The 16,913-nt window shown below is 38.8% G+C and overlaps 1 protein-coding gene across 3 annotated transcripts in view; it reads right to left on the reverse strand.

Annotated features, from left to right (window-relative positions):
* Window positions 1–1,681: 1,681 nt before the first annotated feature.
* The window catches only part of CD82 (CD82 molecule), a 65,637-nt gene continuing 50,405 nt past the window's right edge, over window positions 1,682–16,913 (reverse strand). For all 3 annotated transcript variants that reach the window (XM_088145751.1, XM_007423170.4, XM_088145752.1), the window contains exons 5-9: window positions 16,763–16,837; window positions 11,252–11,359; window positions 7,321–7,509; window positions 5,143–5,226; window positions 1,682–3,651 (exon numbers count right to left, since the gene is read on the reverse strand). In XM_088145751.1, the coding sequence (XP_088001877.1) occupies window positions 3,574–3,651; window positions 5,143–5,226; window positions 7,321–7,509; window positions 11,252–11,359; window positions 16,763–16,837 (534 nt within the window). In that variant the 3' untranslated portion in view covers window positions 1,682–3,573. The remainder of the gene's footprint in view (window positions 3,652–5,142; window positions 5,227–7,320; window positions 7,510–11,251; window positions 11,360–16,762; window positions 16,838–16,913) is intronic.

Raw genomic sequence — 16,913 nt, forward strand, 5'->3', positions numbered from 1 at the left:
CTTTAACCTGAGGGAGAAAATCACTACAAATAAATGGAACAGAGAAGACCATTCAGGTTTTCCTAAAAAGGAAGAGGATTAAAGAGTTATTCCAGTTATCGTGGAAGCAAAATTGAGTGCCTGTTTCTATGAAGTGCCTAATAGGCAAGACATCCTAAAATGGAAATGTAAAAAAAATGTTTCAATATTTAAAAGACAGAGAAGCTCATAAGCCACACTGCCTCAGTAAGAAGAAATTAGAATTTGTTTGTTTGATTTATATAGCTGCCCATCGCACTTTTACATGACTCTAGGCGGCTAGAATGATGTAGCACAGAGGGAAGGTCATGATGCTGTATGTGTTCGCTTCTACAAACCTTGTCCAGCAGTGTTCACCCCACCCACTGAGATGCAAAGCAATTTTGCTTTCCATCTACCCTTGCCCCAGACAGCAACACTCACTCTTTTACAAATTTGCATTTTGAATTCAGGCCTTGGGGGTAGCCTTAATCTAGTCCTGTTCTCTGGCTCCGTGTAGGATATACTATTGCAGGAACCCTGATGAATGGTAATTAATATTCTCCTTAAATACCTCAGTAAAAGACAGTTGTCTCAATTTTGGTGATCTGTACCTTTATGCATTATTAAACTTTCATAATTTAATTGTAAAGTATGCATTCTCTAATTTTACTCATTTTTTTATTTAAAAGGACACTGTTTAGATCAGGGTTCCTCAACCTTGGCAACTTTAAGACGGGTGGACTTCAACTCCCAGAATTCCCTTGCTGGTTGGGGAATTCTGGGAGTTGAAGTCCACCCGTCTTAAAGTTGCCAAGGTTGAGGAACCCTGGTTTAGATCATTCATTATGGCACTTAAACAGAAACTATGCAAGATAAGGACAGGATTGTTCCTAATTCTGGGACAATTTATTTGCTGATCTGGGAGAAATAACTTCTTGTAAAGAATTAAGCAAAGGATTATGAACACAATAAAAATCCTAAACTAAACATGAACAATCTAAATTCAGGAATTCTGAGTATTCCCCAGGCAGTACAGGTCCAAAACATTACATTCCTAGAAGAACAAACTAAGAATAGCTACAGTCCACTTCCATGTAACTTCATCTTTTTTTTTTTTTTTGATATAGCATCAGCACCCTCTAGTGGACTTCTGTTTTAGAAGCTTGGCAAAAAGTAATGAGAAACAAAATGTTAGCTAGTTCTCAAAACCTTTTCCTCTCCTTTTAATTGTGATCCTAACCTATGGGATATACTATATCCCATTTCCTTTGGGCAGGGATTTCTGAACTTATCTAGACCAAGAGAAGGCTCTTTTAGTTCTTCCTATTCGGCATATGTAGGTTAGGACTAGAGAGGCAGGTCCCATACATACAGGAGCACTGAGGAAGAACTATTGTTTGAAACGTACTGCTGCAAACTTACTGTGGTCAACCCAGTTCTATTGCCCAACAAATACTCATCAACCCAAGTATTGCTGATGGCAGGAGTTTCACTAGGTTCTATGTTACAGATCCCCATTTGCATTCTTAGCATCCTAAACAGAGATATGTTAACGCTACAGCAACAATAAAGGTAGAAGTGGTTTTTTAAGCAAATGTTTTATTACTGAAATACCCACCCATTATTTGTTAAATCTGTACATGCATTTGTTTCATTTGGAAGAGGTTTCTACAAACAAAAAAGAAATCCAAAATGACCTCAGCTTTCTTCTGTTCAGAGCTGAATCCAAGAGAACAAGAACCACTGCATGAACAGCTTATCAGTGAAGTTTATCAAATGAAGCACAAAGAAATGCTATACAACCTAGTGTTACAATCCGTTCAAAAATTAAACACAGGCTGGTGGATGGTGGCAGTTGGACAAGAACAAACCTGGACCATTATTTCCAATAAAATTACCAATTTTGCTGTTTGCTAGAATCTTAATGTAGAAGGATTCAAATGATGGACCCTGTAACATCCTTCATGAATTATCCAACTCTGTCTTACTGCACAAAATCTAGCAAAATGATAATAATCACTCCTTGTTATAATTAAGAAAAAGTAACATTTGAAAGGTAGGGAGGCATGGAGATCTAGGTGCTTTTCACAGGCAGTTAATTTGGTCTCAAGACTATCTCAGACCCATTTCATTCTCCTTCTACAGACAAACACGTAAGCCTCCTATTTGCAAAAACTACCTTCTGTGCTGTGATATGATGGAACACAGCATTCATGCTTTGATTGATACATTAGTAAGAGTTAATGTAAGAAACCTGAAGTTCTGGACATGTGATCTCCATAACTTTTCCTGGTTGCCTTCTTTGGCACACCTCAAATGGAAGCCCTCCATGCAAAATCAGTGCCATGTGTCTCAAGAGTGAATGCTAATCATACTGTGACCACAATCTTTACTTCTTTTTCACAGTTTTATGTAGTAGCAGCCTTTCCCCAACCCAGAGGGAGAGATCTCCCTTATGAAACTGAGTTGTTTCCTTGCATTCGCTTTAGAATAGATGCTTGCATGGCTTCTGCATAGAGGAGCATCTCCCAGTAAAAATATCAGCAATAGGCTCATCACAGTGACTCCTGCAACATGGGTTCTGGTGGCAACTACAATGACTCCAAGGTCACATGACCCCCAACCAGAGGGGCAAGAAGAGCTATGTACTTTCCCTAGTACATATAAACTAAAGGCCAGAACAAGTGTTCCCTGCCACCACTGTCATAAAGAGTAATTAATTCTGTATATGGTCACCATAACAAAGAGAAGACAAAATTAGCAAAGATCCATATTGATGTGAGTGGAAATATATATAGTCTTCACCACCACCTCAAGTAAAGTTGTCAACCCAGGAATAGATTTCAGCGAGTCAGGGCAGACTCATCCTTGGGAGATGAAGTCACTAAAATGTCTCCAACGTAATGGGCTCCAGAAGGGAGGAGTATGGCAGAAAGGAGAAAAATTATATCAGATTTTCCATACCATAGATCCCTGTTCAGAAAGTAACTGGTGGTATTTTAAGCTTGTGCCTTACAGTCCAATTCTTGATCTGACTGGTGTCAATTCAATAGATCAGAGGAATTGAAGCTAAAAAAGATAGAGGCATCAGATTATTTAGAGGAAAGATGCTCCTCTCTACAGCGTGTGTTTCTAAAAGCATGTGATTAAAAAAAATATCAAACCACAACAGCTAAAGCTCCCCCACCCCCCACCCCCAATTCTTCCTCAATGAACAGAATAAGGGTTATGTACATATAGCAAACAGCTGCAACAACTGGAATATGGGAATTCTAAGCTTAGTCACAATGGACAAATGTGGATAAAAGGAAGGAAGAGGTGCTGGCAATAAAGGTGCAGGATATCTCACAAAGAGAAGAAGATTTAAATGGCCTCTTTCATAAAAGAACAGTCAAGAGATATAAGGAGGCTGCCCAAGCCCCTGGTCCCTCAAATAATTCATCAATGCACCACAGCCTAATTGAACTGCAGCAGCGCTGGATGTCACCAGAGGAATGGAAGGGATGAAGACAGTCTGGGTTTAGAAAGGGATGTTCCATTTGTTCTAGGGCAGCTCTCAAAACCAGCAGTCTCTCAGTACTTGGGCACTTTGGTGTAGTCTTCAGTGTGAATGTTCTTGCAGAGGCAGATAGAGAGCACCATTCCCAGCAGCTACAAGAGAAAAAAGGAGTAAGGTGAAAAGGCTTGTTCTTTGCAGTTGTCCTTGGACAGAACTGAGCTTTTCAGTGACTGTTCAGGCTTCGACCAAACACACTTTTATAGCAGAACCTAGACTAAGCCAAAGTGCATTTTCTGGATTCATCTCAACACCCTTTACCTTCTCAGTCTTCTTGTTTCTCCTACTACCAAAACTGCAATTACAAGCTCCTCCAGGAGGGATCTATATTTGGCTAGCATTGCTATGAAAAGCACTTTTGTTCTTTCATGGGTTTTGCTACAGGTTGTCCTTGCTTACTGATGGTAACTGGGACTGGGAACTTCGTCGCTAAGTGACAGAGTCATAATGCGTGAAATCACACAACCATACCAACTTATGATCGCAGTTCCAGGAGTCCCAGTTGCCATTGTTAGGCGAATCCTGCACAGCCGCAGCATCCGCAGTCACATGATTGCCCTTTGCAATCTCCTGCCAGATTCCCATTGACTTTGCTTGTTGGAAGCCAGCAGTGAAGGTCACAAATGGTAAGCACATGACCGCAGGACACTGCGACATCATAATTGCGAGCTGGTTGCTGAGTGCCTGAATCACAATCACATGACCATGAAGATGCTGCAACGGCCACAACTACAAGGACCCGTTGCAAATACCCCTCATTCAGCACCATTGTAACTTTGAACAGTCACTGAACGAGAGGACATTAAGCGAGGACTACCTGTATTTAGTTTCACATGTTTAAATCTAAATAAAACATTCTAAATAAAAATGTGAGAAGCAGCTAATAAACTACATTCGGCCTGCCATAACAATTACACTCCATTTGTCATCATTTTGAAATATGTCAGATATGACAAAAAAGTAGCATCAGCAGATAAGAATTCATACATAATAAAAATGGAAATCAGAAACCTGCTGAAATGAAATAAACCTCAATCATCTATGGGAGACGGAATGAACATTCTAACCGAGAGGCTACTACAGAAAAGATGTCTGAGAACACCTTGAGAGGTCCAAAACTGGAGCAAAGAACCAGATCTCCTCAGCTATTTGGGTCTATTGGTTTGCATCTATTTACATCTGGTTCACAGTATTTCCCTCAGGCAGATTCTCTCTCACTTTCCCTTTCTGCATCTTTGTTTTAAATCATAAATATTGCTAGTGTGAATGAATTAAAGCTAGGCAGGAAAAAAACTCTTAATCAAAACTATCCTCTTTAAAAGGTTCCAATCATCAGTTAGATCTCAATTTCTTAAATTGAACTAAATAGATTTTTGCCAAGACATAATAAAAAATCAAGAACAGAAAGGGCAATTCATACTTTTTGGCAACTACAACTGATTAATTTCCACCAACTACTATATATTCACGGGCCAAGGCAGCAATATACATATGGAGAATATTCTTCCTATTTTGCTTTGTTTGTAATTACAAACAGCCATTAAGAACAAAGCTTTTTACAAAACTGCAGGAAAATGAACACATACCTCAATGACAGCAACCGCCGTGCACACTCCAAGGATGATGCCAAGGTTGTCTTGCAACCAGTTCTGCACACCTTTCATACATCCCTGGAGGATAAGTATCACATCTGAGTTACCAAGATTGTAAGATTATGGATAAGAATTACCAAAGCAGGACAATGTTAGAGAGCTAGAACCTGAGAACTTTTGAAACTTTTCTTATTTATAATGGCTATTTTGGATAAGGCCATAAGAAATCAGAAAGCTATCATTTTTTCTCTTTAGTCCAGATTCCCTATCTCTGACAAGGAGGAATTCTTCCAGGATATCTTATTTCCTTACTGCCTGCTTGTGACCCAATCAGAGTCCTAGGGGATGTCAGACGTTGAATTTAAGCTTATAGCATACCCATCAGAAATACAGTGGTACCTCGGGATACGAACTTAATGCGTTCCGTGACTCTGGGCATATCCCGAGTTGGTCGTAACCCGACGCAAATTTCCCCATAGGGTTCAATGTAAATCCGGTTAATCCGTTCCACCCTCTGAATTTGGTCACACCCCGAAGCAAATTTTCCCATAAGGTTCAATGTAATTACCGTTAATCCATTCTGGCGTCCGCGGACCACGCGTTGGGCAGGAGAACGGCCGGGCGTGGTGCGGCGGGAAAAAGGCCGGGCGCGGCGCGAGAACGGGCAGGCGCGGCACGAAAATGGGCGGGCGCGGCGCGAGAACAGCCGGGCGCGGTGTGGCGGGAGAATGGCTGGGCATGGCGGGAGAACGGCCGGGCGCGGCACAGCGGGAGAACGGCTGGGCGCCGTGCGAGAACAGCCAGGCGCGGCGCCGCGCTGCACAGCGGGAGAACGGCCGCGGACCACGTGTCAGGGGCGGAAAAATGGCCGCGGACGTGTCAGGGCGGAAAAATGACCGTACCCCGAGGCGGAGTTCGCACATCGAGGTAAATTTTTGCAGCCGGAGCTGCTCGTAACCCGAAAAGTTCGTTGGTAGAGGCGTTCATATCCTGAGGTACCACTGTACTACTTCTATGTTGGGGGGAAAGCAGCACTAAATATTCCAAGTTAAAAACTAAAATTTAGAGCCAATAAACTTAGAAAAGTTTATTGTAAAAGTCGATTCCAGGAGTTTGTCATCAAAAGCCATTAGCCGAATGTGTCTTGGAAACTCACAAAGTATACTGTAAAGACAACAGCAATTCCAAGACCTTTGTTTTGGGGTATGTACTGTGTCTCTGAACATAGTATTTATTCTAATGGATTCATTTTTTAAAAACAAAACTGTGCGGATAAATGGATAGCCACATAGATGGCAAATAGACAGGAGAGACTGAGAAGCAAATAAAGTGGACTTCAAAACTAACTCCAAGAATTAAAATGAAAGGAAAAAAGATAAAGAGGCAGTGAAGAGATACTCTCAGAATCACCGGGGCTGGGGTGGGAGGTTGCAATTATATCAAGGAGACGCCCACGGTTGCATTCACGTGTGTCTTTCAACACTTTCCCCTCAACCAGGAAGTCAACTAAGATCAACTCAAAAGTCATTAAAAAGCATGCAAGATTTTAGATTTTCCCTCCGCCGCCCCCCCCCCGCCCCCAAAATTCAGGCTGGACGCCAAACAAAATGAGACTGAAGGAAGGAATAAGAAAGCAGGCTGATACTGAGGCCACAGGGCATATTTAACTGCATGTAAAGATGGAACATGGAAGGCTACAGTCAGTCAGATTAGGACCTGGCAGGAATTGGGACAGATCAGTCTTAACTAGATTTTGTGTTTTCAAGCATGCAGGATACTCTCACTCTAGGACTATAATAAAATGCATGCTTTTAATACCAGTCATTTTTGTTCCTTCCTTCCACACCTTTGGATCAATTTACTATAACCCCAGTGAACTGCTCTGGAGGTTTTGAAAGCTTGCACCTATTCTGTAACCTTTAGTTGGGTTTATAGAAATAATGCCTTAATATGGGTTTTTATTTTAATGCCTTAATATGGGTTTTTATTAAGAGAAGAAAAACTCTGGTTCTGTGTTAAACACTGTATTAAATTATATCCCTAGGAACATGAGCATTTATATCATCGCAGGGAGGAAAAAGACGGCACACGGCTCGTATGCTACGAGCGTTTCCTCTGTTCCTTTGACACCAAGAGATCTCTGGACAGGAATTCCCCAAATGAGACACTCACCTGCTTTTTAACTGGCCAGTCATCAGCTGCTGTGGAGTTGGAAATAATATCCAGAGGGCAGAAACCCACTTCGGCCGGAGAGTTAAAGGTCTCATTGGAGCAAGAACAAGGATACAATGTCTGATTTTTTTCTTGAAGAACTGTGTTGTTTCTCCAGGTTTCTGGCCCAGTCCAACCACAGCACTGCAGCTATGTTTAAAGAAAAACATCACCTTATTAGTTCCTGTTCAGTACCACAGGGGCATTTTGCTTGAGAGGATTGTCCTTCAGCTTCTCTCTTTTGCTTAATATTCTATTTTCTTTCATAGAACGATCTCTCTTAATGAAATTCTGTGGGCAGCTTACAATTAAAAAAAAATAACAGTAAAAACTGCATGGGCTTGTCCATGCAGTTGCCAAGAATCAAAACTGACTTGGAAGCACCAAAACAAAACAAAAAAACTCAACATAAATTAGCAAAACTCACTTGCTTTAAAATCTAAGGAAGTAAAACTCAAGGAGCAAAAGTTAATGTCTTGTTAACTCATTCAGTAAATATTAAGGATTCCATATCCAAAATGGCGCCATAGTATAATGAAGCTGAATGTGACTTTTCCAGCATACTATTTATTTGTGAATTTACATACTTTTCATTTGTGAATTTATCCAGCTTCAGATGGAGGCTAACAATTCTATAATCCAAAACAGCCACCAAATAACAGATGTTTTCATAAAGTTGCACACTCTTCCGCGAGACTGCACAGTGTCATTTACTTGTTCTTACAGAGTGGCACACTGGAACAACAAGCTGTAGATTTCATTCTGCCTGAAGATCTCCAAATCCAATGCAATGTCCTGAATTGCTAGTACTTTGAAAGTGATTGGAGAAGTATGTAATAGAGGAACTACCCAGCATCACTCATAAACATCAACTTAAGGGAGGGCGCCTTAGCATGAAAAAGGCCAATTTTAAGAATAGCCAGTCACCAAAAGATGGAGCTCTTCTACTATTCTCTCCTCTCAGCACATGGCTGAAATAGGATTATATAAAAAGTTGATGAGAAGACTTTTCATTTGTGAAGAAAAGGGGAAGGACCAAGATCCAAATAGGCCTTAGTTATAGAATGTACTGTATGTAACTAAGAGCCAGTTTGCTGCTGGGAACAGAATATAAATAGAAACCTGCTGGAAGTGGTAATAGTAACCTATGCAATAGCTATTTAATGGTGAGAAGAAATTACAACCTATAGGACCAACTGAGAATTCCCTTAGTCCTAAGCAGCTAAAATGCATTTCAAGCTTATTTCATTTCTGGTTTACAGAGACCATAATTGGTGTTCTGTTCTGACTTGGAGATAATCTACAAGTTTATGCTTTACTACTGATAGAACACATATTAAAAGTGGAGTCTGTGAATTAATAACTTCATCTAAAGTATCCTCAATTAGATTAGGAAGAAAATCACAGTCAAATTTCTCTCATATTGAATGAATGCAATATAATCTCCATGACAGAGTGGTGAGGATCTGAGTGGATGAAGAACCTATTAAATACCAATGTCCAATTAACCTGGTATCAGGTTGGTATCAGAACAGATTTCAAGCCACAGTTCTGTACATGCTTTCTCTACCCTCTGCCACTGATTAGAATGTCTACCGGAAGAGGCGGCAAACCTGGAAGGTGCTACAAATTTGCAGAAAAGCAAGTCGTAGTCTGTAAAAAAAACAATACTATCAATTTAGGATGGGCAAATTCTCTTACCCAAGGAAAATTATCAACTAGATTTAATACAAGTCTTCAGCTATACTTAAGTTTGTTAAAAAGTCCAAACAAGTTTTGAACCACATTTTTATATGACTTTTATTTGACCGAAGAGAAATTGTATATGTGCTTTTTAAGTCTCAGACGAAGGAATGGAACAGCATTTACTCAGATATACAAAACTGGAGCCTCAGTCTTCCCATTAGAAGGCAATCTGATTAGCAGAAAGAAGGTAACTCCTAAGGGAACTTTGTCCTTAATTCCAGTGTAAAGATTACATAAAGCCTTAAAAGTCAACCAAAGTTGCCTTGAACTTTGGAAAAAAAAACAAGACAGAGTAAAAAGAGCATTAATGTCTTTGAACTTTGTTTTTGGAGAAGACTCCTGAGAATACCATAGCGAAGAAAAAAACAAAAACAAGTGCATTACAGAATAAATCAATCCAGAATTCTCACTCAGAGTCCAAATGATCTGGCTCAAATTATCATATTTTGAATACATTATGCAGAAGACTATCGTTCTTTTTGAAAGTCTATAGTGCTGGGAAAGATGGAAGGAAAGCAAAAAAGAGAATGGCCAGCAGCAAGGTGGATGGACTCAGTTACAGCAGTATGGGTGCACCATTGGAAAACCTGAAGGACCAGACTGGGGAGAGATCACGTTGGAGAAAATCTATCTATATGGTCACTGCAAGTTGACACCAACTTGATGGCACATAATCTATCTATCTGCTTATCTGTCTATATCCTGCAAACATCTGGACCAGGTCAGTATAAGTTTTAGAGTTCACCAGCCATATATATATATATATATATATATATATATATATATATATATATCAATCAATCAATCAATCTAAATGTATTATTTTTTGCTGTTTTCCTACCAACCACATGCTGTGATGAGCTAAAAACAGTACTAGATCACAGTACAGGCTATGTACAGAAGAACTTGTGTTTGGGAACTTGTGTTTCCTTTCCTAAGAATGACAGGAGTACAGAGATGGTTGTGTCAGGAGCCATCAAGAATAGGCAAATTATGGTGGCCACCAGCACAGACCTCAACAATGTATACAAACTGTGTCTCTTAATGATGCAGGAGCCCTGGTTTATGTGAACCCTACAATTAAAAATATGAAATAAACTGTGTCTGAATTTATAAGAAAACTGTAGAGCCTGAATAGTGACAAGTATTCACATATGGAACTCACTCGTAAATGTGGTCACAGTGTTGAAAATGTATATCTAAATACACTGCCACGATGCAGCTTTGCACACTGTATAATTGCCATTATTCAGAACACGTGAACAACTCTGGCATGCTTCATTTTTCTGCGGTAACACCCAAAGTAGATCTCATGTACAGAACATGCCAAATTTTACATCTGGCAAACTAGATTTTGCATAATTATCCACACATGTCAATGGATCCGCATTCTCCACACTTGTTCAGTTTGAACTGGATTAGGACTGGTGATTCAATTCCCAGCTCACATAAGAAACTCACTTGGTAATTTCATATCTCAGTCTAATCTAACTCACAGAGTTAGAGGATAAAATACAAAGAGGGAGCCATGTACACTGCCCCAAGCTTGTACAGCAGTGTTTTTCAAACGTGGCCACTTTAAGATAAGTGAGCATGCTGACTGGGGAATTCTGGGAATTGAAGTCCACACATCTTAAATTCTGGGAGTTGAAATCCAAATTCTGGGAGTTGAAGTCCATACATCTTAAAGTGGCCTAGTTTTAAAAACACTGCTATAGAAGAAAGACAGGATGCGAATGCAGTGACTGTAGAATAACTTCCTTGGATGCAGAACTCCGTATCATGACCATTATTTGGTGAAAAGAGATTTTAACAAATAAGTACCTCAAGAGGATCTCTTGCTTGTACTACTGTATATCTCCAGAGCAATACCAGATGAAAACAAAAGGACAGTGTATTGGTGATATGAAAGAAACTTCTTCCTCAGATATAGAACTTGTGTTTGTCTGATAAGGTTCCCTACTCACTTACCTCTGCCTGCAGCCAATCTTCAAACAGCAACACTAATTTATGAATAAATTAAATGAAGACCACTGATGATATGATGTTGCTATTCTCATTCAAGGAAAAGCTAACCATATGGCTTGCTCACTGTATTGTTGGCAATGCTACTTCTTGTCTCACTGACTCTTGCATGGCAACTTACTTGTGATTGGACATAGTCCCAAGCATTTTCAAGGGTCCTATTGCTGTCATCATAAGGATCATAATTCTGGATGAGGTCACTGACAATCCCAGACATTTCTGCTTCAAGCTGGTGAAAGTAATACATAAAATTAATTAAACGCTGGTCCTGCGATGATTGATCCTGCCTTACATTTGAAGATACATAAATTATTTCAGCTCTAATCCGTAACAAAACAAATCACATTTCCACAGCTTTTCCATAAAAAACAAGACTGCCATGTCTTTCTGGTCTTGCTGGCTATGCCAAACCTGAAGTCACCAGCCTTCTTTAAAGTAATCTTCCCCTTCCCTATATTGATTTATCTATTTATTTATATTTCAAATTTAGTCACCGCCCTTCTCACTCAAGGAGCCTATATAGCCTCTCCTAAGCAAAGAGCCAAGTAGGATGATGCAAAATGGGTAATGCTTTTTCAAGCTCCTTTAAGCACTGGCATCTATGTACCCTCATGCAGAAGCACTGGAAAGGGCAAGTGCCTGTTTGTCCATCAGAGTTTAAGCCATCCTCGTATCTTTTGGGCTTACTTGGCCAAGCACAACCAAAACCCATCTCCTTCCTATTTGGTGCAGGGGAATTGGCAGATACCATAGCACAATTGCCAAGATGGTTTCAGTTCAACAATACGGTTTCTGGCAGGAGGTGTCACTCAAGCAAGTGGGTGTTGTTGTTCAACTCCATTTTAGCTAGCTCTAAAAGCATGGATTATAATCTTGTGTACAAGAATGCTCTTAGGCGTGTGCCTTCCTTTTCTTCTCTACCTATGTGAATATAAGATGCTATTGTTAATAAAATACACTTATAGTTTATATAAGATACTTAAGTATGACACCAAAGGAATTTATGTTTATGTTTAAAGTAATTCTTAAGAACAGAAGTAAGTGTTTTTAGGCATAGAGCTTTGCTTGAAGTTCATGGTGGAGGAAATGCTGGTTTGGAAGTCTATCCCAGCACAACAACAGACATTGATTCTATCAGTTATTTATTAACAATAGTAAGTAAAACTCAGCCTCCAAGAGGGAAACATGAGCCATAAGCAGTCCTTTAGCGCATGAAAATCATGGGAACTGTAAGGCTGTAAGAGACCAGTGCAGGCAGAAAGGTATAAAATGACGGTAGCTTAAAATTTTATGGTTGGGCTTTTGCCTCAAGAATATGGACTGAAGAATGCTGTTGGGGGAATGCAATTGGTCATGGATCCCAGGTTTTGGGGTTGTGTGTATATGTGTGTATATGCATACATCTATCTATCTGTCTGTCTCAGGAAACAGCTCTCTCGTTCTCCGTTAGCATAGCTTATGGCAGTTCTTTAGATCATTGAGTTGAAATTGCGCACGAGCACACACATACACACACACACACACACACACACACAGAGGCTCAGAAGCTCACAGTGTGCTATCATGCTGGCTGTTCTTGGAATCTGCTGGATTACCACATTGTACAGGGCTTGAGAAAGATGCTACTTTTTATATGGAAGAATAGTAAAGATTGAGCAGGTGCAAAGGATGTCACCCTTAAGGTACATTAGGGATATTTTTTCTGAAACAATGGATGAGGGATTGGCTCTATTTATTAAATGGCTTTGAAGAAATGCTAGTGACGTGGATCTCTAGGAAATGGAGCACAGACATTAGGTCCAAGGTAACAAAAGGAACAGATGAAATGGATTACAAACTATACTAAGATGTGATGAAAAAACTGTTAGCTATTCTAAAGGTCTTAAGGATAAATATGAATTCCGGCCTGTTGGTGCTGAGCACTAAACTCGAGGGGTTCATTTTGGTGGCAATTAGACAATATGGCAGCCACAAGAGTAAGGAAGAAACACCAGCAACTATAAACAAGTTCTTCTTGCAAAACAGAGTTGCTACAAGATATTGCCAACTGCTACAGATTTAGAAAGAAGGCGGCCATCTGCCTTTTTGTTTTTAAGACACATGTCTGAGCAAACGGCAGAAAACTCCTGCTGTGTGAGCCCAGCAAGTGTCAAGTCAGCAAAATGCAAACTCATCTCTTGAGCTATGAATGGCACAAGTGTCTGGATTGCTATCTGCCAACTGCAAAGACGATGTCAGACAGGAACAGTAAAATGTTTCACAAATTTCCTCTTAGTGAGACTTGGAAATTATCACACAGGTCAAATGTTTCCATTTAAAACTAACTTTCTCGGGTTCAAATCAAACTGCAGGTCCTCCCTTTTGATTTTTACTTCATCTACTAGTGTCAAAAACTAAGGTCTACTTGATACTACACAGAAAAGTATAAAAGGAATGGAATTTAGAGTTACTTGAATATCATGCAGGCCTTTTTAAATTAAATTGCACCATGTTAAACATAGTGGGGCTGACTGTTATTGATCAGGGTGGAATTTATCCTTTCCTACTTTGCTATAATAGTGGACATTATAAGAAATGCAAATGTTCCTTTCCAGTAGAGACCTGCTATGATCAGGATAATTAACACTCACAAACCCAGTATTATTTGCTTTTTGAAAATACATTAACATTATACACTGTTTCCACCAAATTAGAGAATTTCTGAAAAGTATTTTCTGAGGAATCTGGAGGGCTATCCAGATATTTATCTTTTCATCTACATGCTGACCTATCAAAATGGGGCAGCTGGATGAATATGCAGGAAGCACTGGATACTTCATGACATCTTCAATCTACATTAAATGCATTTTCCATCAGCTATTTTAGCACATGGAAATTTGCACAAACTGAGTATGAGCTAGTGAATTGTAGCGACTGAATCTGGGTTCAAAGACCAGCTTAATAAAAATATTACCAAATGGGATAAATTCCATAAATGGGTCTTTAAGCAACTTGGAGAAAACTTAATTCAAAGATAGTTTACAGATTTATAGGGATCCACCAAAGAACCCAATAGTTCATTAGATCTAAGCACTCATGAAGTTTTAAACAAGCATTATAGGGGGGGAAAGTCTCTAAGACCCTGGATGAAAATGAAGAGACAATATATGGAAGTTTGAAGGTTATGATGCAAACCCTTTCCTTCAGCCTAAATGCAGAAATGTGGAATATGAGTCAACCCTGTGCAAGAGAGGACATATGGCTGCTTTCCCACCCAGCAGTCACATTCCCAGCCCACTTTCATAATCCAGAAATACTGGGGAGGAGAACACAGTCTGGTATTCTGAACTCCTCCTGCCAACAGAATCTCCATTAAGTTTCCTCAGAAGTTTCCCCACAATACGCAAGAGAAGAAAACCAAGGCTTCATCAATCCCTGTAGTTAAAGCAACCCTGAAGAAACACTGCCACATGTAGCCTTCCATCTTTACTGCACAGATGCTAAAACCAAAACCTCGACTGAAGCAAAAGGGAGAAAAGAAATGAGTGATACAAGCAGTTAAAATCTACTGCCAGGAACAACTCATATAAGCATGTTCCACAAGTAGAATTTTCCAATTCTCACCCCAGTGACTGCTCACTGTTTCCAATACATTATGTATTATTAAAAATTCTCATATCTAGGCTACATATGTACTTAAATTAATTACTCTGCATTGTCACATTGTTCTGTCTGGAAGACAAGAGGATATTGTGGGGAAGGGGTTGGTAAAAGTCTAAAAACACATAATTGTCTTCGATTTAAAGTTAAAGTAAACTTTAAATTTGATTACTCTTAGGTTCTAATTTTATTATCAGGTATTTACTTTATCTCACACATTAACTTGCAAACAAGGTTGTAGAAAAATTGGTACATTCTTTAAACAAAAAATTGGTATGCATTTTATATGTAATTGTGCATCAGAGCAGTTTTCACTCAGATTTTAGTATGCTTTTCAGATTAATATTTGCATTTCTTTCTTTATTAGAGACTGCGCTACATTATTCATAAAGGTATCAATACTGAAATATATTAGTGTTTCCTTTCATGGTCTGAGAAGTGCAAATTAATTAAATTTATGTTAAAATGTAAACTCAACATTCAAGAATCTAAAATACAGTTTTGCAGCTGCATAAATGAAAAGGCAAACCATTCCTCCTGGTCATTTGTTGTCCCTGGACATTAAAGACAAAATTCATTCCCTTCCTTGTTTTAGAAATTTAAATTCTACATAGACATCTCAAAATAGCCAATATGGGTACAGAGATTACTAAGATTATAAACCAAAAATTAGAGGTTCTTCCTAGGAAATAGGATAGTGGAAAGAAGCATATTATTGGAGAGAAAGTGGTCTGAATGTTTTATTCACATATTTCAAGCCTGCCAATTTTTTTTTTTTAATTTGTTCATTCCTGCAGTGAATTTTGTTCACTTATAGCATCATCTAGAAACCTACCTGTTTGCCCAAGCTTTTGGCTGAACATATGCTGTTTCATTTAATGGGTTTCTTAGTCAAAGTACTCATGACCTCATTCAATGGTTATAACTTCTGAGCTGTTGTACAACTTTAATTTTAAAATTGAATTTTGTACAATTTCACTGTCCTGTTGTATTGAACTTGTTTGGAGTTACTTTTAATGTAAACAACTTAAAACATGTAATAAGTAAGTAGTTAAAAGTGGGCCCATTATTTCCATTAACTTTTACCCAGATTCCTGTACAATGCAACCATTTCTTGCTAGAGAAACATAAACTATCCAGTCTGTACATAATAAGCAAGAAACTAGTTGTTCACATTTCCCAACTTGTTAGTCTATCTCTTAAGCAGAGGGGCATTGGACAATTAATCCAATATTCAAACTCTGGGTGATTACCAAAATTAGCTGTTAAAAAAAACCTCCTAAAAGTCTACAAAGTAACTGCAATACTTTGACTTAATTGGCGTCTACACTCTGCTTTTCTCTTTCTCTTTCTTTCTTTCTTTCTTTCTTTCTTTCTCTTTCTTTGTTTTCTTTCTTTCTTTCTCTCTCTCGCTCTCTCTCTTTCTCATTCATTCATTCATTCATTCATTCATTCATTCATTCACTATTCAATTATTGATGTTAGTTCCTGTTTTAAGAATGACTGTAAGCTGTTTTAAAAACAGGAATTCAAATAACCCTAAATAAAATTATATATTTTGTTTCCTTCTTTTTTTGCTTAAATCATTTTCCTAAGTACATATTAAGAAATTCAAACTCATTTAAAATGAATAAACCAGGAAAGTCAGTTTTGGTTAACTCACAGCTAATATTTGTAATTCTGTTATTTTTGCTGCATATAGCATTTTTCCATCTAATGAGTAACAAATCACATACTAATATTAGAACACCAGGGTTTTTATTATGATTTCATGCAAATACAAGGGACAGTAGCAATCCCACCCAAATGAAGAATGCTAGGCTGAAGTTAGGGAAGAGTGTTTTTAAAAAACAATGACCTCATAGTGACACTTGCTGAAAAACTGCATGTCTAAATCTTGTTTACTTGGAAAGGCATATGAATCGGAACAAGGAAAACTCAATCTCAGCAAGAAAAGAGATAGAGGGAATTGGGAAAGAAAAGTGTCACTTACTGCACTCCTCTGGAAGTAGATAAGCAGGCCAGCAGCTATCTGGGCTATGAGGATCAGCAACAGGCAGGTAAAGTACTACAAAATAAATAAAGAGCTTTTCTCACATTTGGCACACTAATACTTGATATATCACCTCACAAGTGAAGTTCTT

The sequence above is a fragment of the Python bivittatus genome, unplaced genomic scaffold (assembly GCF_059951505.1).
Source record: "Python bivittatus isolate LINGU-HERP-01145 unplaced genomic scaffold, Pbiv_v1 ctg000480_np1212, whole genome shotgun sequence".
NCBI classification, from domain to species: domain Eukaryota; kingdom Metazoa; phylum Chordata; class Lepidosauria; order Squamata; family Pythonidae; genus Python; species Python bivittatus.